The sequence below is a fragment of the Musca autumnalis genome, unplaced genomic scaffold (genome assembly GCF_047663935.1).
Source record: "Musca autumnalis isolate F117 unplaced genomic scaffold, ASM4766393v1 scaffold_3, whole genome shotgun sequence".
In the NCBI taxonomy this organism is placed as follows: domain Eukaryota; kingdom Metazoa; phylum Arthropoda; class Insecta; order Diptera; family Muscidae; genus Musca; species Musca autumnalis.
Genome location: NW_027411866.1, coordinates 104,204,040 through 104,226,830, shown reverse-complemented (window position 1 = coordinate 104,226,830; position 22,791 = coordinate 104,204,040). Strand labels below are relative to the sequence as shown.

Here is a 22,791-nt window from a genome sequence, read left to right as displayed (position 1 = left end):
AAGACTAAGTACCAAATTTCAGCCATTTCGGTGTTATAATGAGGCTAAAACCTTGAAAATACCGAAAATCGGGAGATATCGTATATATAATGTATATAATATTTTTTGGTAAAAATGTTTCTTAACCTCTGGAAACACAAAATTCCAAATTACAGCCGATTCTGTGATCAAATGGGACTAATACATTCAATATATATTAAAGTGACGCGTACTATATGGGGCGTTATAAGGGGGCTATACCAAAACGTGGACCTATATAAACAAATTTTGGCACAAATGTTTTTAGCCTCTGGAGACAAAAAATAGCAAATTACAACCAATTCGGTTGTCAAATGGGACAAATATCATAAAAATTCCTTCAAATTAGTCCCGTTTTCAATATCAAAAGTCCTACGTATATGTATATAGTAGATTTTACCAAAATTTCGTCCACCTGCTTCAATCCGCTCGGACGCTAGAGTGTTTCCACAGACGGACGGACATGGCTAGATCGATATAGAATTGCACGCTGATCAAGAATATATATATGTAGTTTGTAGGGTCTACAATTATTATTTCGAGTAGTTACAAACAAGGAGTAATAGATGTGTTTGGTTGGAAATTTATACTTAGTTCTCCCACCTAAGTGTGCAAGAAAGAGTAGAAGATCGATGTAATGAAATTCGATCCCAAGTTTCTCTTCAAGGATATTAAAGAAAGAATATAAAACAGTGTTTTCTTTTTCAATCTTATTTTTATTATATTTTCATAATAATAATTTATCACTTTTACTTCACATATATATGTATGCGTATATGTATTGTTCACATTATATATTATTATTATAGATTACACAATAAAAATGTATACTTATGTTTCAGTATTTTCCATTTTCGGGGGGTACTTAAAAACTAAAAACTTCATTACTGCTATTCATAAATATATATAACTTAGAAAAATATATAAAATAATAATTATAGATATGTGCGTATGTATGACAGGCTTTATGATATTATTTCAATATTAAAGCTTAGTTTTTATCATTTTTATTTATTTGGGAGAAGGTAAGGTTTTGAAAGAAAAACAATAATTTTTGTAATTCAAAATTCTGTTACAAGAGAACATTTACGAATGTTTTCCTTTTTGAAAAAAAATATATTTACATTGTTCTGATTGGAAAACATAAATGTACTTTGTATTATTTTTGTTGTTGGGATTTGAAGGGAATGTTAAAGAAAATTGATTTTGAGTAGTGGAATTCAAAATACTTGCAAACAAAATCAATATCATGGGTAGCGAAAACATTCCACCTGTTTTTGGGGTGTATTTTATGATTTCAAGGATTTGTAGAGTGATCTCAATTTTTTAGAGGATATTCATTCCTCGATTCTTTTGACTTATACACTAAATAAACAATTTGTTCAATTGTTTAATTTCTTTCATAGTATTCTGTTATACTTGGATCTACAACTAAATAAAACTTAAGGATTACAGTAACAGGAGAGGGAAGGGTAGGGTAGGGTAGATTAGGGAGATGATAATGTTTACACACATTGGAGGTCTTGTGTGTTAGTTCTACTTCTCGTGGCAGACGACAGAAAAAATTAAAATGCAATTAAACAAAAAATAGTTTTTTTTTTAATTTTACATCAAAGGACCAATTACTTGGGAACTTTACAGTTATTGGCATGTTGCGAAGTTGACGCCGTCGCCGCTGAATTCTGTTCAGTCAATGATGATTGCTCAACATTTGTGCCCATCGAGGAGTTAATGAAGTTGATGTATTGATGCAATTTCAAGGCAGCAATCAGAGAGCTTAGATAGTCGTTTACATTGCCCTTTTGGACTTTGCGGATTTGTCTGGAGACATTTCTATAGACGCGACGGGATATCTTGTTCTTGAGTCTGCCGACTGTCTGTACGGTGTGTAGTACTGGGTCCTCGCTTGCGGGAACTGGGACTAAAAGTAAACAAGAAACAAAACAAAATTGAAATTAGTATGCAATTTTAAATAGTGAATTGCTTAAAACTAATTTATAAATATTGGCCTTTTCTATAGCTATGGCTTACCATGAACTCATTGAGTTGCCTATCGATTATATTGATTATTTCGGGATTTTTTCTAACATATTCTACAATTTCGGTTATAATTTTCAGTGACATGGATAGAAAGACAGTGGATGCCGCAACTAAGAATCTACTATCAAGTTCAATATCTGGATTATAAATTTCTTCAACTAAAATGATGGAAGAAAAAGAAAAGCGGGAAATTTTGATTTACTGAATTGTTAAATTTTAGTCACAGATAGAAAGATTAAATATTATTGGACACAAAGGGAATTTTGAAAGGATTAAGTTAAAAACAAGATAGAGGGATGGCAGGCACATTCCTTTCTAACCATGTTTAGTTGTTAAAACGGACATTTTGCTTTTCATTTTAAGATATTTAGAAATGTTAGTCGATTAATGGCAAGTTAATAATGTTTGGAATTATTCAGAAAAAGGCGTGGATTTTTAAGGAACATTTTCTAGAGCAACATCACAGCAAAAGACAGGCGTGGATTTTTAAGGAACATTTTCCATAGCTACATAACAACAAAAAGCAACATCACTCCTAGAGGTTTGGATTGTTAAAGAATTGTTCTAGATTGTTCTAGAGCAACATCACTGTTATAGGCGTGAATTTTCGAGGAAGATTATCCAAAGCAGCTAACACCAAAAGGCGTGGATTTTTTAAGAAAGATTTTCCAAAGCAACTTTACAGCAAACAAGTAAGAAAAGCGTTAAGTTCGGCCGGGCCGAACTTTTTATACCCTCCACCACAAATTTCAGCCATTTCGGTGGATTAATGTGACCACAACCTTCAAAAAACCGAAATCCGGAAGGTACCGTTCTATGGGGGCTATATGATGGCGTGGACATATACCTAAAAATTTCTGGGGGAAAGTTTTATAAGCCTAAAGAAGACCAAATACCAAATTTCAGTCGTCTCGGTGTGATAATGAGGCTAAAACTTTCAAAATATCGAAAATCGGGAGATATCGTATTATGGGGGCTATATCAACACGTGGACCTATATACAAATTTTATGGTAGAAATGTTTCTTAGCCTCTGGAAACACAAATACAAAGTTACAACCGATTCTTTGGTCAAATGGGTCGGATACATTCAAAATATATTAAAATGACGCGTACTTTATAAGGGGCCTTATGTGGGGGCTATACCAAAACGTGGACCTATATAACCCAACTTTAGTAGGAATGTTTTTTGGCCTCTGGAGACACAAAATACCAAATTACAACCAATTCTGTGGTCAAATGGGTCTAATACATTCAAAATATACTAAAATGACGCGTACTTTATATGGGGCCTTATATGGGGGCTATACCAAAACGTGGACCTATATAACCCAACTTTGGTAGGAATGTTTTTTGGCCTCTGGAGACACAAAGTACCAAATAACAACCAATTCGGTGGTAAAATGGGACAAATATCTTAAAAATTCCTTAAAACGACGACGCGTCACGCGTCATTTTGTATGGAGGCTATACGAAAGCGTGGACCTACATAGCCCGCTTTCAATACCAAAAGTCCTACGTACATATAATATATTTTCCCAAAGTTTCATCAACCTACGTCAATCCGTTCGGACGCTAGAGTGATTTCCACAGACGGACAGACGGACGGACATGGCTATATCGATGTAGAATTGCACGCTGATCAAGAATATATATACTTTGTGGGGTCTACAATGATTATTTCGAGTAGTTACAAACGTAGTGACAAACTTAATATACGCCCATCCTATGGTGGAGGGTATAAAAATACCCTTTCTCAAAGAAAATGTGGTTCTTAAGACTCCTTCTCAAAGAAACGGTGCTTCTTAAGACTATTTCTCAAAGAAAGGGTGCTTCTTAAGACTCTCTCTTAAAGAATTGGTGCTTCTTAAGACTCTTTCTCAAAGAATGAGTGCTTCTTAAGATTCTTTGTCAAAGAATGGGTGCTTCTAAAGACCTTCTATGGAAAAACTGAGTAAACCGATAGACCTCGGATATTAGTTTAAATTTTCTCTAGCAAGAACATAGCATGAATCGGTCAAATTTTAATTTATTAGGCTTAAGGTAAGGTCACATTAGTCAAATATTTGCTCCAGCGACCGGCAGTGTGTGCTTACTGCGAGGAAATGACCGTAAATAATGCAATGAATTTTATTCTCACTCGCTCTCAGTAAGCGCCCACTGCCGGTCGCTGGAGCAAATATTTGACTAATGTGACATTACCATTAGCTCAATACAGAGATATCGCCCACTATCGAAATTCTGATGTGGCAACTGCTAACATCGGTTTGTATGCCATTGCGTACAGTAATTATTGGGGCTTTTGTTGTAGCAATACCTCAAGCACAATTGGTTCCTTGAGGTTCGCGTAAGTGTTGCCAAACAATTTTTTCATTTTTTCATGTGGTTTTAAAGCGTTATGAGCTTCTTACTAGGTTAACATTCTTAATTAAGATTTATTTGACGTATACGCAATGATATTGACATTGGGTTTATTAAATCCATTTATATAGACGCGTACTATTATTGTAACATTCAACGTATTTATTCTGACTTAGGCAAGACGGCTGTGGGTGGCCACACATTCTACAGTCGATTTATAAAGTATGATGTCTGCAGCACTAGCAGGCATGTCACAAAAACGAATTCCGATCGAAAGTGGAATTAATTCCGTATTTAGCATCTTCAGAAAACGAAAAACGAAGAATTTTTCGGAATGAAACCATTTTTGATTTTGCAAACGGAATTGTATTTATATTTTTTTTTAAATTTGCCACTTGAAAACAGTCTAAAAACACTTAGAAATAATAAAAATGTTGTTTTGTTAACAAATTTACATTTAATTTCATATTTAAACTAAATAATGAAGTTTTCTGATTTTACAAAATCGATCCGAATCTGAAGAAGCTAAAACAAAAACGATTGAAATGAAATTACGGAATTGAAACCATTCCGATCGGAATCTGTGACACGCCTATAGATTTCATTTTAGCAAATGCATCGTACCATGGTACAATAATTCATAGGTAGGCCAGGTATGAGAATCGCCAAAAAAATACAACCCTGTCGCTATGGCGTAAAACGTCAAAATTGTTTTGATGAATGATAACGGATGAGTAAACAAAGAAGAAGAAGTAGAACGAAATGTGAAATGAAAACAAAACAGAGTTGAATTTTTTGATCAATAATAAATATCAACTCTGCATGTCAACACGGTTTTGACAGATTAAGCCATAACAAAAAAAAAAAATTGTAATCAGCTGTTAGCTGTGGCCTACCTAAGAATTATTGTACCATGCATCGTACTCTATACTAGCATGGAATGGCAACATTTTCAATTGATGCTTTAGAGCTTTTAATTGTAAAACATTTTCTATAGATCTCCTTGGTTTAAAAATTGTATGTAAAATGTTATACTTCATTATAAAATTTATAGATCCATGCATAGTATTATTAAATTGAACTTAAAACATGTCAATTACAAATATTTGATAAATATTGAAGATAGAAAAAGCCAATAAATATTATTTATTTTTTAATGCATGCAACAAATTCTTTAACCCCGTCTATTACTGCTATATACCCTTTTCTGTTTTCTATTAGGGTGTAATAGAAGGATTTTGTATACGAAACGAAACCAAACAAACAACAAAGAAAACTTACTGTCATTTTCGGGATGTTTGCCATTATGGCCATTTTGTGTGACAGCAGTGTCTTTTACATCTGAGAATTAAACGAAAAAATAAATAAAAATAAGTTTCTTTTTGTTAAACAAAAGAACATTTATTGACTTTTTCTAACACACAGAAAAACACAATTGAAATTAGGCATCATGCAATATTAAATTTAAACATTTATGACGAAATTCCAATAAAGTAAAAAATAAACTACTAGACATGCAAATCAAAATGGAACACACAAAAATGCACACGGCGTTTTTATTTTTATACCCTCCACCATAGGATGGGGGTATATTAAGTTTGTCACTACGTTTGTAACTACTCGAAATAATCATTGTAGACCCCACAAAGTATATATATTCTTGATCAGCGTGCAATTCTACATCGATATAGCCATGTCCGTCCGTCTGTCCGTCTGTCCGTCTGTCCGTCTGTCCGTCTGTGGAAATCACTCTAGCGTCCGAACGGATTGACGTAGGTTGATGAAATTTTGGGAAAATAAGTTATATTTACGTAGGACTTTTGGTATTGAAAGCGGGCTATATAGGTCCACGCTTTCGTATAGCCCCCATACAAAATGACGCGTGACGCGCCGTCGTTTTAAGGAATTTTTAAGATATTTGGCCCAATTTACCACCGAATTGGTTGTAATTTGGTACTTTGTGTCTCCAGAGGCCAAAAAATATTCCTACCAAAGTTGGGTTATATAGGTCCACGTTTTGGTATAGCCCCCATATAAGGCCCCATATAAAGTACGCGTCATTTTAATATATTTCGAATGTATTAGACCCATTTGACCACAGAATTGGTTGTAATTTGGTATTTTGTGTCTTCAGAGGCCAGAAAACATTCCTACCAAAGTTGGGTTATATAGGTCCATGTTTTGGTATAGCCCCCATATAAGGCCCCATATAAAGTACGCGTCATTTTAATATATTTTGAATGTATTAGACCCATTTGACCACAGAATTGGTTGTAATTTGGTATTTTGTGTTTCCAGAGGCTAAGTAACATTTCTACCATAAAATGTTCATATAGGTCCACGTGTTGATATAGCCCCCATAATACAATATCTCCCGATTTTCAATATTTTGAACGTTTTAACCTCATTATCACACCGAGATGGCTGAAATTTGGTATTTAGTCTTCTTTAGGCGTATAAAACTTTCCCCCAGAAAGTTTTAGGTATAGGCCCACGCCATCATATAGCCCCCATAGAACGGTACCCTCAGAATTTCGGTATTTTGAAGGTTGTGGCCACATTAATCCACCGAAATGGCTGAAATTTGTGGTGGAGGGTATAAAAAGTTCGGCCTGATCGAACTTAACGCTTTTCTTACTTGTTCCTACTAAAACCTCCATTCAAAATAATCCAATTTACTTAATTATATTTTTTTTTTTATTTATTTTCCCTGCACTTTTTGTCAACAATACAAATAGAGCACAAAGTCCATCCACATCATACATTGTATTGTGACTAAAATAAAATAATGTTTGCAACTAAAAACACACAATGATGTTGTTTACATAGTCTTTTGTTGAAGTATTAAGGCCTGCGTCAGATAATAGTGTTTATTCTTCTCATCATCAACAACATTGTTTCATATCAGTTAGAATTGAACCTTGGGCCATTCAAACAAAAAAAAACTGTAGCGTAAATATGTGAGTTTGCTTACTTTTCACCTTGGTTAATATATACAGACAAAGGTAATTGATGGAATTCTTAATATTTATCTTATCATAGAAATTATTCTATATTTTCGTGTTGCCAATTTTTGTTGCACTCACACATACGAGTACACGCTTAGAAGTGATAGTAAAGAAGTTCGAATATCGAAATTGATAGAGAATTGTGGCTAATAATTTTTATTGACTATTAAAAGAGAAATGGATTTGATTTGATTCGCTGAAAACTCAATGTACAGAACATCCCAGAAGGGACAAAGCGAGACTTATCTCATATCAATGAGTGCATTTTTAGGAACATTTGCTAGAGCTACATCATAGCAGAAGGCGTGGGTTTAGGAATATTTTCTAAAGAAACATCGCAGTGAAAGGGGTGAGTTCTTAGAAACATTTTTTAGAGAAACATCCCAGCAAAGGCGTGGATTTTTAGGAACATTTTCTAGAGAAACGTCACAGCAAAAAGCGTGGATTGTTAGGAACATTTTCTTGAGGAACATCACAGCAAAAAGGCGTGGATTTTTATCAACATTTTTTAGAAGCACAAAGGCATGAATTTTTAGCAACATTTTCTAGATAAACGTCAAAGCACAAAGGCATGGATTTTAGGAACATTTCCTAAAGAAACATCACAGCAAAAAGGCGTGGAGTTTTAGGAACATTTTCTAGAGAAACATCACAGCAAAAAGGGTGGATAGTTAGAACCATTTTCTTGAGGAACATCACGGCAAAAAGGCGTGGATATTTAGCAACTTTTTCTAAAGAAACGTCACAGCACAAAGGCATGGATTTTTAGGAACATTTTCTAGAGAAACATCACAGCAAAAAGCGTTGATAGTTAGAACCATTTTCTTGAGGAACATCACGGCAAAAAGGCGTGGATATTTAGCAACTTTTTCTAGAGAAACGTCACAGCACAAAGGCATGGATTTTTAGGAACATTTTCTAGAGAAACATCACAGCAAACGACGTTGGTTTTAAAAAGAATTTTCCAGCAACATCACAGCAGAAAGGCGTGGAGTTTTAGGAACATTTTCTAGAGAAACATCACAGCAAAAAGGCCTGGATTTTTAGCAACATTTTCTAGATAAACATCACAGTACAAAGGCGTGGATTGTTAGGAATATTTTCTAGAGAAACATCACAGCAAACGGTGTGTGTTTTTAAACAGATTTTTTCAGCAACATCACAGCAAATGGGAACATTTTCTAGAGAAACATCACAGCAAAGTGGTGTGGTTTTTAAGCAACATCATTGCCAACATCCTGCGAAACATCATAACGAAAGGCTGTTTAGGCAACATTTTCTAGATCAACATTACAGCTAAAGGCGCAGACATGTTTTTTTTTCTAAAAAACGGCGCTTTAAAATATCGCTTTCTCCAAGAAAGTCTGCTTCTAAAGATTTTTTAAGAAAAACGATGATATAGGCTTTCCTAAAAGAAAGGGTGAATCTTAAAATCCTTATTCTGAGTTGTAATCCTTTGAGGGTCGCGACATTCTGTAGGCAGAATACTCTTTGAAGGTTTTCTGCAGACAGAATATCTTTGAATGTTTTCAATAGACAGAACAAATTCTAAAGATTTTCTATAGAAGGAGAACCTTTTGGAAGTAATCTATATATAGAATACCACCTGAAAGCTTTCTATAAAAGAAAGGCCTTTTGAAGGTCTGCTATATACAAAATACCTTTTGAAAGTCTGCTATACTCAGAAGACCTTATGATGGTATTCTATAGACCGAAGACATTTTGAATGTCTTTTTAGACAGCTTTTCAATGTCTTCTGTAGATAGAAAACCTTCGGAAGAACTTCTATGCACAGAAGACTATATGAAGGTATTCTATACCCAGAAGACAGTATGAAGGTCTTCTACACACACAAGAATTTATGAAGGTCTTCGAGACACAAAAGATCTTATGAATGTCTTTGATACCTCTGTATGAAGGAATTCTATAGACAGAAGACCGTTTGAAGGTCTTATATATTCAGGACTTTTATAAGCAGAAGACATTTTCGTAGCCGCTTTGTCAGAGTATTTTTAGAAAGAAGGCAATCTGAAGGTCTTCATTTAACAGAAAACATTTATAGGTTTTCTAAAGACAGAAACCATTTAGATTTTTTATAGAAAGAAAACGTTCGTACTTTTCTGTAGGCAGAAGAACTTCCAAGTCTCACTTTAAATGTCTTATACGGACTGAATTAATTTCGGAAGAACTTACAGGATAACATTAAGAGGTCTTCTTCTTTCAAATAAATCATCTAATCTAACTCTGTCTCGACTTTAAACACAACACTTTACGCACTTTATGTATTTTCGATAACCTCACAAAAATCCCTTTACACACAACAACACAAACATACATATCTGCCCACCTTAATACTCACCATTATCATCTTCTTCAACATCTGATTCGGATTTGGGGAAATAGTATTCCAATAAACGTTCAGCCAATGCGGTTGTGGTGTCAACACCATTTACAGCTAAACTACCATATTGAGTGGCCAAAACTTCATTAGCCTTCTGCCAGGCTAAGTCCTTCAAAGAGGCAGCCTTTTGTTGACCAGCAGTTTTGAATTTAACAACACGATCAATATGTGGCTGGACAACATCAATGACTTTATTTTTCGCTTGATTATAGATTTCCTGAGGGGTGTCCTTAATGATGGGTGCCTTAACTTCCAATTTATCGATGCCCTTAACCAAGGTTTGATCAACATATTGTATGGGGCGATCCAATCGGCTGACAATGGGTGCAGCTGTGGTAACGGCACGTGATACACAATCTTCGGCAGCGCTCAACGCCCAATTGAAGACACGATTTTTTCCTGGAAAAGAAGAACGGAGAGGTTTTTTGTTATTAAGTGGCTCAGAATACAAGTGAGGTTAGGTTAAGGAATATCTTTTATGTTGATTGTAGGCTATTCAAGTTTTGGGTGAGATTGAAAAATTTTATCACTAAGTCTTTTGTATATAGAAATAAGTTATGGGTTCGTAATTGGATCATACTAATTATTCTAACATTGCCCTGGGGAATTTTTTAAGAATTCTAAACGCACAATCAATCTAAAAAGATTATCATTTCAGCGAAATCTATCAGTGAGAAATTATGGCTGCACTGCAATGCATTTCTTTTTCAGCAAAAACAAATAGCATTATCTCGCCGTTTTTTCATGTCTGAGAGGCATTATTGACCCGATTCTGATATGGCAAAATATATGGCAATGTCAGGGTCTATTGTTTCTTTTTCGATGTTTGTATGGTTTTACAATCGTTTTATGGACTTTTTTCTGTGCTTCGTTATCAGACAATTGCCAATTGTACTTTAGCAATTCAAATTGGGTTTTTTCCCCATCCAGACTGGCCAAGTATTTAATTATCGCCAATATCAGCGTCGACGTCAAATTTTAGCTTTAAATAAATCATAGGATAATACCATAAACAAATCGATAAGGTAACATTTATTTTGTTCCAGAACCAAAGTCATACGATGTTTGCCAAAAATAGCACAACAACAAAATGCATAAAGCGAAATTCTTAGTGTGGGGAAGGCCTTTTCTTGTTATCATGGCTAGTAAAGAGAGCAGTTTTTTTGCAATCAAATCATCAGATTAGTAAGTTTTTTTAATATAATTTTAAATTTTGTAAATTAAAATTTCATTCAAAAGCAATTTCCAGCGACAGCTACGAATAGTTAATGAATAATATATTGTCACATGTAAATGACTTAGACGTGACAAGTGATCTGTAATCAACTTTTATTTCATCATAAATAATTCATCCATGAACAAACAAAAAGTCATTATTAATAAACAAAACAAAAAGTTTTCTGTTTCCCTTTATACATTTTGTTTTTTTTAACGAAATAAACTGTGAATAAATTGAAATGCGCATTAAAAAAACACACACAAACAAAAAACCATTACTATAATTAGTTATAAATTACTTGCATTGTTGGTAACACTAAACCACATGTCTACAGTGACAAGTGTTGTATAGAAATGTTTGTTATGAATAATTCAAGTGGGCTAAATATGATCTCAGAGAATAATTTCACAATTTTAAAAACAAAAGAGGAAAAATTAAGCCTTAACCTAATTCTCAAAAGGGACAACATCTTATGTCGACCCTAACCTAACCCCAAACGAAAGTGAATTTGGAGAACAATTTTGGAGGTGTGAAACAACATGAAACAACACCCAAAACGAAAATGAAAATATGCCCAAACAACAAAAAACCTGCTGGGGCCTATTTTCATCTTTTTGGGACCTTTTTTCATTCAGCGGTTGGGTTTAATTTGTATAGGAGTGTAATTGATTTGTGATTGTAATTTTATATGTAATTTAGTGTTTAAGAAAAACAACAAATTGGGATGCATTTGTGAAAGTTATTATTAGAATTTCGTACATTTTTTAATAAAAACGCCGATTACTTAAAATCGCGCTATTTATTTGGGAAAGCTTAATAGTGTTTGAAAAACTTGAATTTAGGAGAACTCTGGGTACAGTAGCCAGTTTCTAAACATACCCCACGGTGCTCTTGAAACAACTTTAAATGAAAGGAGCTTGGAAGTTTTTTCGGATTCTGAAACCACAATGTTCCTAGATGAGAAAAATCGAAAAACAAACAAAAAATCGACGGAGCGCTTTTTAAATAAATCACGGTCAAAGTTCACATTTTTAGGTTTATTTTAGGTTTTCGCGATTTTGCTTGGAAACAGCAAGCTCCAATGGAGCTGAAGAAAATGTTGCAGCTGTGAAAATTCTCTAGAAGATTCACCGTTATTATTTGTTCCTAGGTTTTACCATTTTTGAGATATAAAAGTTCAGGTACATTTTTAGGTTTTTTTGTTAAGTTTTCACGAGTTGCTTGAAAACGGTAAGTCCTATGGAAATGGAAAATCTTATAGCTGTGATAGTTCTCTACAAGATTGGCTTTCGTATTTTTTTCTAGCTTTTACCATTACTGAGATACTCTTGTGCCAGACATTGAAAATATAACATGAAAATTTGTGGACTTTTAGGAGAGAGAGGAGGTGAAGGAGTTCCCTTTCTCCCTTGTTACCCATAAACTCAAATAATTTTCATAGTCTGGCACAAGAAATATATAAGTTTAAGTTGGGAAATTGCAGTTATGGCATTGTTTTGTACGGAGAGAGAATTGTCCCAATTTGAACTTCTATATCTTAAATATGGTGAAGTCTACGAAAATACAATTAAGGACAATCTAGTAGAGAATTTTCACTGCTACCACAGTTCCTTTAGTTCATTTTTATAGGGCTTGCGCATGGTAGAACAATATAAGGTAACAGCAAAACCCAGCTGACTGAACTGGGCTGTAATGTTAGTGTAAAATTCCGTACGACATTTTATATATATGTTTCTATTCTCTGTGTATATTAGGGATAAATATTTTTTGAGGAAAAAATATATCATTCCGAAAAAAACTATTTCCCATAAATACTTCTTCATATCAAGGACAAGTAACCTCATATCCAAGTCCGAACGACGTGGTGTTTTACCACTTATAGAGGCGGTACAATATTTGTTAATATGTGTGGATTTTGTTAAATTTGAAAAAATAAAGCCCAAATAAACATGTGTCTTTTGATTTTTTCAATGAATTTCCAGCGATCCCAAAGATTTTTGCAAGAATTCTACCTTCTGCGAGAAATTATCCATTTAGTGGAATGATATGGAAACATTCAAATTGAAAATGAAACGAATTTTCATTGATGTTTTTCAAAATCTTTAATGAAATGTGAAAAAATCTTGGTTTTTTAAATTCCAATAATTTATAGACATTTCCTTCTTTTGTTTACATATTCCGGTGACACTAACATTACAAACAAAAATAATTTTCTATTTGGTTGTTGTTGAGTTGTATTTGTTGTAGTATTTACTTTACCTTGTTTGTTCTACCATGGGGCTTGCGGTTTCCAAATCTTTGAAAATTCCAACGACAAAAAATAGAATATTTGTGTCATACAGTTTTTCGATTCTTCGTTTCAGCTTACAAAGAAATTACATATGAATATATATTTTATAAACAAAATATTTTTAATTTAAAAATTGCATAGAACAAGAATCCAACCCCAGCATCCTATATTTGTTCTTATTCGATTGTATTTCCATCCTAAACAGACTATTGCGAATTAAACAGCGGATCCAAGGTAGGGATCACTCGACAATAAGATGTCTAAGGAAGCCTTGTTTTTTAAGCTTTAAAACTATTTTTTTATTTATTAATTTTTATTTTATATTTATTTTCTCTAAATCACATATTTGTTAGTGATTGTAGTTCAGCTGCAAATTACAGGATATACCCAGCAAAAATTCGGATCCGGTAGTCATTACAAAGTAATGTAAACAAGCTTCTTTTCCCATTACAAGTAATCTGAAAAGTAATGGGATACTTCTTAAAAAAATTACAAGGCAAACCTACTTACTTTGCTCCTCACTAAGTAATGAGGACGGTGGCACAGTGAGTGTGTGTCTGACTATAAATCCTAGGGTTGTGTGTTCAAGGCTCACTGTCGGCACGCGAGTTTTTTTTAATTAAAAAATAACAGTTCGTGGTGCACATGTGTACTGCACTTTTAAGTTCTTAAGCAACCCTTAATGTTCGTGTGCGTGGCATAGTAGGTAGTGTCTTTGGCTAGAAATCAGAGGGTTCGTGTGTTCAACTCGCACAGCAAGCGAAATAAAATAAAAGTAAAGAAGTGTGATGAAATTAAAAAAAAAATCTCTACATTAACTGTTCTAAAAATAGAATTTTTTCAACTTACTTTTCAACTTCTAGTGGCCACAGAATAACTAGTTATTCTAGTGGTCATAAAATAACTACAAACTGAGTGCGACATGCCCTTGTAAAAATAATGGGGAAGAAAGGGGGTTTGCGAGTAGTTACGGCTGCCAAAAATCCCTTACAAAACCCATGATTTTGGGAGGACTTTTTTTGCTGGGTAATTACCTGAAACTAAATAAAGTCTTAAGGCTTCTCAACAACTGACCTTTTCTACAGTAAAAAAAAAGAAACTGCTAAAAATCGTTTAACTGATTTAGATTACTTTCTAGAATAATCCCATCACTTTACCTTAAACTGACCACACCCTGGGCATGTGCTTAGTTTCTGTTTTTTGTTTTGCATAGCAAAATTATTGTTATTTGTAAATTAAGGTTCATTTTAAAAACAAAGCACAACCTCAATCACATTTCATAGTTAACTGCTATAGTTCATACCTATTCAGCCAAAGGGGGAAAAGGCAAATTTGCTGAATGAATGAAAAACTACACCCAAGAATTTTCTCACAATTGTATTTGTTGTTCTACGACGATATCTTGACCGCAATATCTCCTCCTACTCCCCTCAAAAAGTAATAATTGAAAACAATTAAATTTAATTGAAATTTAAATTATCAACAATATACTACACATATGTGTGTATGTATATATGTAAGTATGGATGTGTGTATGTTAAATAACCGGGAAAAAGTTCATCATCATCAGATCCAACAAATTCATTCAATAACAGAAAAATCAATAAAAGGCAAAGGCCTTTAAAGAAAGCTAAATTGCTAAAAATATTGCCACTATACAATAATAATAAATAAACCAAATAAAAACTGTTTGCCAATTAGAGCGAGAGAGAGACAGAAAATGATAATGGAAATTATTGCTTATTGGCTTATTGATCATATGCATATTGACGTGATGACCTCTTCAAGCAAACAGAAAATGCTGATCAAATTTTAAATTTCAATAATTGATTTGAATTGAACAAAAGGGAAATGCAAAACAAAAAACGTGAACTATTTAATGATGGCTGTCGATAGCCGTAATCGCTAGAGCTTTTAGTTATAAGTTTTTTTCACTTTAAAACTATAATAAGTATATAAATGAATAGTATTTAAAATGAATAGTATAAAAAATAATGGAGACAAGTCATCAGGTAACACAACCCATAAAACTACAATTTTCCAGTTTTAAAATTCGTATAGAATTCTTAAAATCACAAATCAATATTTGGGCTGAGTTCGTTGTTTGTTTTATCTGCAAAAACATATTTTTCCCTACGATGTTTCAGTAATCGGCTATAGATAGAATTCAGTCCGAAATCTCTAAACTCTTATCATATTGTTCGCTGGGCTAAATATATTTTGGTATCACGTTTAGGTACAGATCACACAAAGAAAAATTTAATGTCACAAAATGACGTATTTCGTAGCATTTCCTAACAGATAGCGGATTTAAATTTAATTACACACACTCAGATTGTCAGTTATATAAACAAAAACAACAAAGCCAGTTATAAAAAAACATCATCATCATCATCATCATCATTACCGACATCATCTGCTTTATCTGCTTTGTTAACTTTTGTGAGCAAAGTCCAAATTAATTTACATAAATACTTCATATATATAAATAAATAAAAGATGAGAAGAAACACAACTGAATAAAATATTAAGTCCCCCACCCTTTCCAATTTTAAATCTACTTTTTTTGTCGGAGATACAAATTATTCTAAAAAAGTGTGGCATAATACCCAAGAATTATTAATTAATTAATTAATAGCACGGTTTTTTAATTAAAACCAAATATTCAACAGCTTTTTAATTCCAGTAATGACACCTGTTATATATTCTGACATTGAAAAACTGAATTGACGTAGAAAGAAGATAGAATATTCAATGTTGCAAGAAATACATAATTCCTGCGTCCTTTTCAACCATAATATAAAGAACATCTCCCCCAAAGACAACAAATATTAATTTTGGGATTTGTCATATGAAATTAGCTGAGTTATAAATTGCAAGCACATTTGCTCACACACCAATTATTATATTAATACTTAAATTTATTAGAAAATACTAAGTGACCGGTTTGTGATTTGTGGTGAAATCCGAAACATTATTTTTCTCCAACTGTCTCGAAAGTAATCATATCAATCATGAACATATATCCCTCATTTATGTTTATTTTCAAATACAAATGCAAACTACAACTGCACCCCGACTAAGTGAACATATAGAGATTTGAGGCGACATCCATAACTATATTATATTTTCGAAAATGATCAAATTTAAGCCACTTTTAAGCTTCTTTGCTTTTCAAATAAAAAATTAATAAAAAACTACAACTGCTCCCCGCAATTCAAGCTTTTTATTTTTTGGAACATTTTAATACGAACTAAGACATTTTTATAACTTTGAGTACAAAGTCTTCAAATAATCAGCTGTATTTGGTAATCAAAATATTTACTAAGAGCAACAATAACAAGCATTTTAAACCAATTTGCTTAAACTCAGATTATCACAATAAATCCAAGAGAATGAAAGAAAAAAAACAACAAATAAACAACAAGTAAATTCTGGAAATATTAAGCCACAAGTTGTTTGCTTATCGTTCAAATAAAAATAAAATATCAAACAAAGACTTTCAAAAAGAGATTCGAACACGATTAGTATGTATTCGTAATTACTCTATTTATGGACTGCAAATTTATTATTCATAAACATAAAAATGTTTTGAATAATATTTTAATTAAAATATAATTATATTTTATATATATTTCTAGTCAATTAGTATTATGCAGTTTGCAAATGAACTAGTTCAGTCAACTATGCACAGAAATTAGCAATTAAAATATAATAAGGAGCACCAGAATTATATATTATTCTTACTGAGACTTTATCGAACCGTCAAACAATTGAAATTTTAGTAAATTTGTATTCCACACTTAAAAAAATGAACTACATAGTTCAGTTAAAGTAAACACTTAAAGAAGTCGAACTTCTTAATAAACTAGAATGGTGAACTAATGAACTAAAAGGCTCATAGAATTGTTGAATTAATGTAGTTGAACTCTTCAATGAATTGACTTTAGCCGATAGGGTGGAGCTGGTCCTCTAAAGAAAAATTTGCACACATGTATTGGTATTTTTGCTTCCAAAAAGTCATATTTTGACTATTGGGCCCCTCGAAATACTTTCCTCCTCTTTAAGTTGATTCAAACGATTAAAGTAAATAGCGAATAAACTACTGATCATAAATACTTAGTGAAAATTAATCTAAGAGCAAAGAAAATTTCATTGGAGGTGAGGGAGCTCATAGTGAAACCTTGAAATAATCTCCAAAACCTAGAAATGATTTATAAAACCTTTGATCACACAGAATCGATCATACAAACTAAATTAATTAAATTTTTCAAGAAAAATCAATATAGGAAACCTATAATGTCTGTTGTGGATCAACCCTAGGACAAGAGCACACTACAAACCGCTTATGAACAATTAACATGATACGGTTCATTTCATCTTTAAAATGAACCAAATTTCGGAAGATTGCAACACTTATCTGAAGCAAATTCGATATGAAATGCTGAACTTCACTAAAAACCCTGAATTATAAAATGCGTTCAAAAGCAAACTACAGAGAGCGTTCTTTTGGACGAATGTGTGAAATATACATATGTTTTGTTCCCGTACTTTTTAGTGGTGTAGCTAGCAAAGGAGCAAACTGTCAAATTTGTCTTTACCATAGAAATTTATTCAAAATGTACGGGAACGGAAAGTGGCAAAACTTGCGAACAATCTGGCAGAAATGTCAAAACAATGTATCAGCCAATCAGATGCCAGCAAATAAGCTGCTAGTTTCTACTCACCTAAATTTGTTTGGTACAAAATAGCAAAAGAGAGCGTCATTCAGCGAAATTTTTGTTTAAAGAGAAGTGCAAGTTTCGCAATTATTTGGAATACTAGCACAAAATTGGAAATTTAGTAGAGCTAACAAATTTTTTTGCTGTCGCTAAACAAAGGTTGCATCGGCCACCAAAATATGTGGTTTGTGTTATCTGTCGCGAATTATTTACAAAATTATAGTTTTTTTTAGGTTTAGAGTCCGATATGAAGAAAGTTTTACGACAGCAATCAGAACGATAGTCGGACTGTCGATAGTTTGTAGCTCTAAAAGTAGTAATATGAAGGTCAATGGAAAACCTTTTGGCCTAGACATTTGACATTTTTTTTGAAAGTTTGACGGTTTTTAGCCTAAGCGTCAGGGCAGCTTCACATATGACCATGTGTTCATGTGTTGAGTTGTTTACAGTGATTTGAAAAAATCACTTTGCAAACAAAATGGAATTTACTTGAGAAAATTTTCGTCCGATAATTGTTCACAACTTCCGACGTGAATAATTGAAGTGTATCGATAAAATTAAATCTTTGTATGTCGATAAAGGACCATCCTATAGCACTATGAAGAACTGGTTTAATGAATTCAATCGTGGCCGACACTAGCCAAAGATAACGAAGTTCGTGAGGGTCGTCCAAAAACGGACGTTTTGCAAAAAAAAAAAAAAAAAAATAAGCCGTGTGTGATAATGCAAGAACGCAATGCTATATACCGTGAGATGGAGGCATCCTTGGGCTTTTTTTCCACCAACTAACATTCGATATTGCATGAACACTTGGCGGCAAAAATGGGGGTTTTCTCGTTTGATCCCCTGTCGATCGGTGCATGAAATTTCGAAAAAAATAGATCGCGGTGCTTCAAAAGAAGTTTATAAGGTGGATCCAGGTGATGCATCATGGAACTATTCGTATGAGCCCGAAAAATAGCAGCATTCGCCAGAAGATGCTGCAAAAACCTTTAAAAATCATGTTTTGGAGTTGTCTCAATCAAGCCACATGGTCCTAAATCAAACTGTCCCGAGTACTCTTAGCTTAAAAACAGTCAAACTTTCCAAAAAAAAAAGCCAAATGACGCTTGGCGACAATGCGTGTTGCCTAGGCCAGAAGGTTTTTTAAACCGCCATAACTTTTGTCCGCAACAACCAAAAATTGGCTCGCGACCAGATTCGTACTGGGAATTTTTTTTAACCTACATATCAAAAATCGTTGATGTAGCGCGAAAAAAATTTATCCTTTTTTCTGAAATGGAATATGAAATAATTGAAAATATTTGTGATATATTCAACGATTTGAACATATAAATTCAAGGTGGTGGTTCACTACAATAGAAAAGTGAACTATTCAGAGCGTTCCTCAAAACGAATGTTTAAAATAAATTAAAGTCAAAAGATTGGAACACCCATCCGATACAAACACAAACTGGTGTTCAAACTGCTAATTGTAGTAAATTTAAATGAAAGTTTAAATTACTATTGTTTATAAAAACCGAACTATAAAGTGTGTTTTTTAATATTCACTAAATGTCAAAGATTGGAACACTTGCCAGAGGATATTAATGCCTAAAAGTTCATCTTAAGGTTAGACAAACACCAGCAAAAAAGTCATTACCAAGTAATGACGTTATTCATTAAATTTTGGCAGTAAAATATACCCTTAAATTGGCCGTAAAAGTCGTTGTTTTTACATGGAGATGTCATAGGCAAGAAGTACTTCCTTAAATATGTTTTTAAGTACATATTTAACCACATACCGGCAGTCGAAAAAGCTAAAAACATACGTTCTATTTTTATAACAATTGAGCTGAATTTATGTTCAAATTCAACACTCCACATTATTGTTGTTTTTCTTTTTCTTTTATTTTTCTCTCTGCTGGTTTTGAACAAACGAACTTTTGATTTTTAGCCAATCACACTACACACACACGCATGTGTACATCAACATTTCTTCGTAATTTTGAAAACAAAAAACTGCGATGCTTACGATGCACTCGGATACACTAGTTCTGTGTTACCTTAATCTTTACTTAGTAATGAGTAAAGTAAGTAGTTATGTGTAAGTATATATGTACTACCTGATAATGCGGAGAGTAATGAGCTTTAATTACTCGGTAATGCATGAAGTAATGACATGTTCCTACCATTTGGGCATGCTGTAAGGCGTGGAAAATATTTCCTTAGTTTACAACTACTAGACTAAGCTCACTTCTAAATTTATCTCCTTCTGTCAATTAATTTCCTAGGAAGGAATGTTATAGGGTGATTTAACTTTTGGGATATTACAGATGCGATAACTGTTATCCACAGTTTTTAGTTAGAACATGGAGTTCGATTTTCTGCAATCAGTTTATTATCAATACGAGGAAGGTTTTCGACTGCGGTCAAATATAACATATAAAACAGAAGGCGTCAAGCTGTTCCAAAGTTTAGATAACCTATGGTAAATGGTTTATATGCATATTCATTCTACAAACATTCCAGACGGGACAAGGGAGGCTTCTCTCATATCAATGAGTGCACCCCGATTCATATTAGCTCAATAATATGGGACCTACAGTTTATCGCCGAGTCCGAACGGCGTGTCCTAAGACACCACTTGTAGAGAAATTTTACATGGCTGAAATACTCAGGAAATGTTGCAAACATTACTGAGGGGTATTTTGCCACCGTGAAAATTTGTTGTTGCCTAGCCGGGGAATCGAACCCACGACCTTCTGTGTGCAAGGCGGGTGTGAATACCATTGCACCACGGTGGCACCAATGATAAATGGGTTCACTTCGAAAAAATCCGAATTCAAATTTGTTCGAAATATTGCCAAACTTCTCTTTTTTGAAAAATATTTAATTATTTTATTTTTCAAACAAACAAAAAAATTATTTGTTAATTGGAGTTTGGTAGCAGTTCGGACGAATTTAAATTAAATGATCTTCGGCCTCACAGGCAAATTTTCAAATTAAATTCGAATCATCTCACAAAATCCGGCATAAATTCTACAAAAAGCAGGTGTTTTAGATCAGACTGGAACCCGGTAAGCAATTGTTTTTTTAAGTATGATTCTAAATACACCGTGTTCATCTCTAAGTTAGGCCTTAAGATGTTGCATTAAAAAATAAAAAGAGTTGCCACATAACAAGGCAGATTAATATTCTAAGTCTTATTTTAAGGCATCAGTTTAGTCTATGCACATCCAAAAAATCTCTATTCCTGAAAATGAAACAATTGCCATCTCGAAATCTCTCATATCTATGATTCGCAATTCGCACAAAATGAAAACCACATGTCAAAAATGTTTTTAGACCGTATGTCGACCTACAAAATTAAAAATGGCTTCACCCAGTAAGCACATTGGACGAGCGTGTTTGTCATGTCTTGGCCACCGCAAAAATATTGCCAATATGGATGGTAATGGATGGATGGCTGGTTAGCTAGTTGGTAGATAACGAACGAACGAAATAATAATTACAGTTCATTTGCATAGATGCAAACCAAATAACCGACTTACAGCGACAGTTGTTTACAACAATTTTCGTTCTGCTCTTTACATAATGCAACTGACATTTATTTATTGACAACATTGGTTGTTGTTGTTGTTGTTATTTTTTTGCCAAAGTATATAATAACCGTTTTTTGTGCAATAAGAAACTCTCAAGGTTTGCACTGAGATAGATGGCAGGCAGAAAAGAATGAGAACCGAACACTAGAAATCGAGAATCGAGTTCATTGAACTTCGTGTATTACATTGAAATGGTCGATGAAGTTTCTAGCTTCGCCATTGGCAGCCAGTAAAGTACATTGAGGTCGTTTGTCATTTTCTTTGTCGTCGATTTTTCTACTCCAGTGGCAATGAGTGGAGTTTCGTTTCATTTTTCTTGTTTTTTTTTTCTTTTTTGTTCTGTGGTACCTACCTTTTACTTTGCCATAGACATCTTGTGATTTATCCCAGGCGGCACCAACTACAGGCAATTTAATAATACGTTCCAATGATTCCAAATGTGGTAAAAGATTTTGGGTATCTTTTGTTTCAACAACGGCGGCAGAGTTGCCATTTCCGGTGGCTGTTTTGTTTTCTACACTTTCCATTTTTTTATTGTTGTTCTTGTTTTATTTTTTCTCACTTTTTTGTAAAATAATATTACAAATTGTTAATCACTTCTTTGTTTAAACTTTCCGAAATTATTTTTCCAAAGTAATAATTTTTTTACTTTTGTATTTCTTTGATCACTATTTTCTTGTGGTTCTTTTCTATCTTTTTGTTCAAAAACTTTTAGAATTAAAGTTATAAAAAAAAACCGTTTAAAATTTGTCCAATCAACGGTATATGCTCTCTTTAGCGCGTACACAAAGTGTCTGACTTGCTGTGAAACTGGTTCCACGGATAATATATAAAAAAGAACTCAAGTTGTTACGCCTGCATTTCGTTTGCTCTGTGCGATTTGGCTGAGTACAAAACGATCGAATTTTTGTATTTTTATTCAAACTCATTTACTCAGAAATACATACATACAGTCCACAATACCCAGTACCCTCAGTTTTTGGCTTATCATGGCGTGAACTTCGCTCGTTTGCGTGCTCTTAATCAACGGTTTGGGTTACTCACCGATTTGTTTGTTTTTTCCATTTCGTTGCCATTATGGTTGCCACTCTTTATACCAAAGTAGGGAAGTTCTAATATTTGACAGACATGCCAGCATGAAGGCAAAATA

At 33.4% G+C, this 22,791-nt stretch overlaps 1 protein-coding gene across 4 annotated transcripts; it reads right to left on the bottom strand.

Moving 5' to 3' along the window:
- Nucleotides 1–713: 713 nt before the first annotated feature.
- Lsd-2 (Lipid storage droplet-2) lies at nt 714–22,558 on the bottom strand. 4 transcript variants are annotated; one of them, XM_073973352.1, is made up of 5 exons: nt 21,994–22,533; nt 9,786–10,226; nt 5,700–5,759; nt 2,050–2,216; nt 714–1,939 (listed from the first exon to the last, which is right to left on the bottom strand). In XM_073973352.1, exons 1-5 carry the CDS (start codon nt 22,166–22,168, stop codon nt 1,808–1,810), a joined length of 975 nt encoding a protein of 324 aa, XP_073829453.1. In that variant the 5' UTR covers nt 22,169–22,533; the 3' UTR covers nt 714–1,807. The 4 variants fall into 4 exon arrangements, with proteins under 4 accessions (XP_073829453.1, XP_073829452.1, XP_073829455.1 ...); XM_073973351.1 differs by lacking the exon at nt 2,050–2,216 and having other exon boundaries at nt 21,994–22,531; XM_073973354.1 differs by lacking the exon at nt 5,700–5,759 and having other exon boundaries at nt 21,994–22,509.
- Between the last annotated feature and the right edge of the window lie 233 nt (nt 22,559–22,791).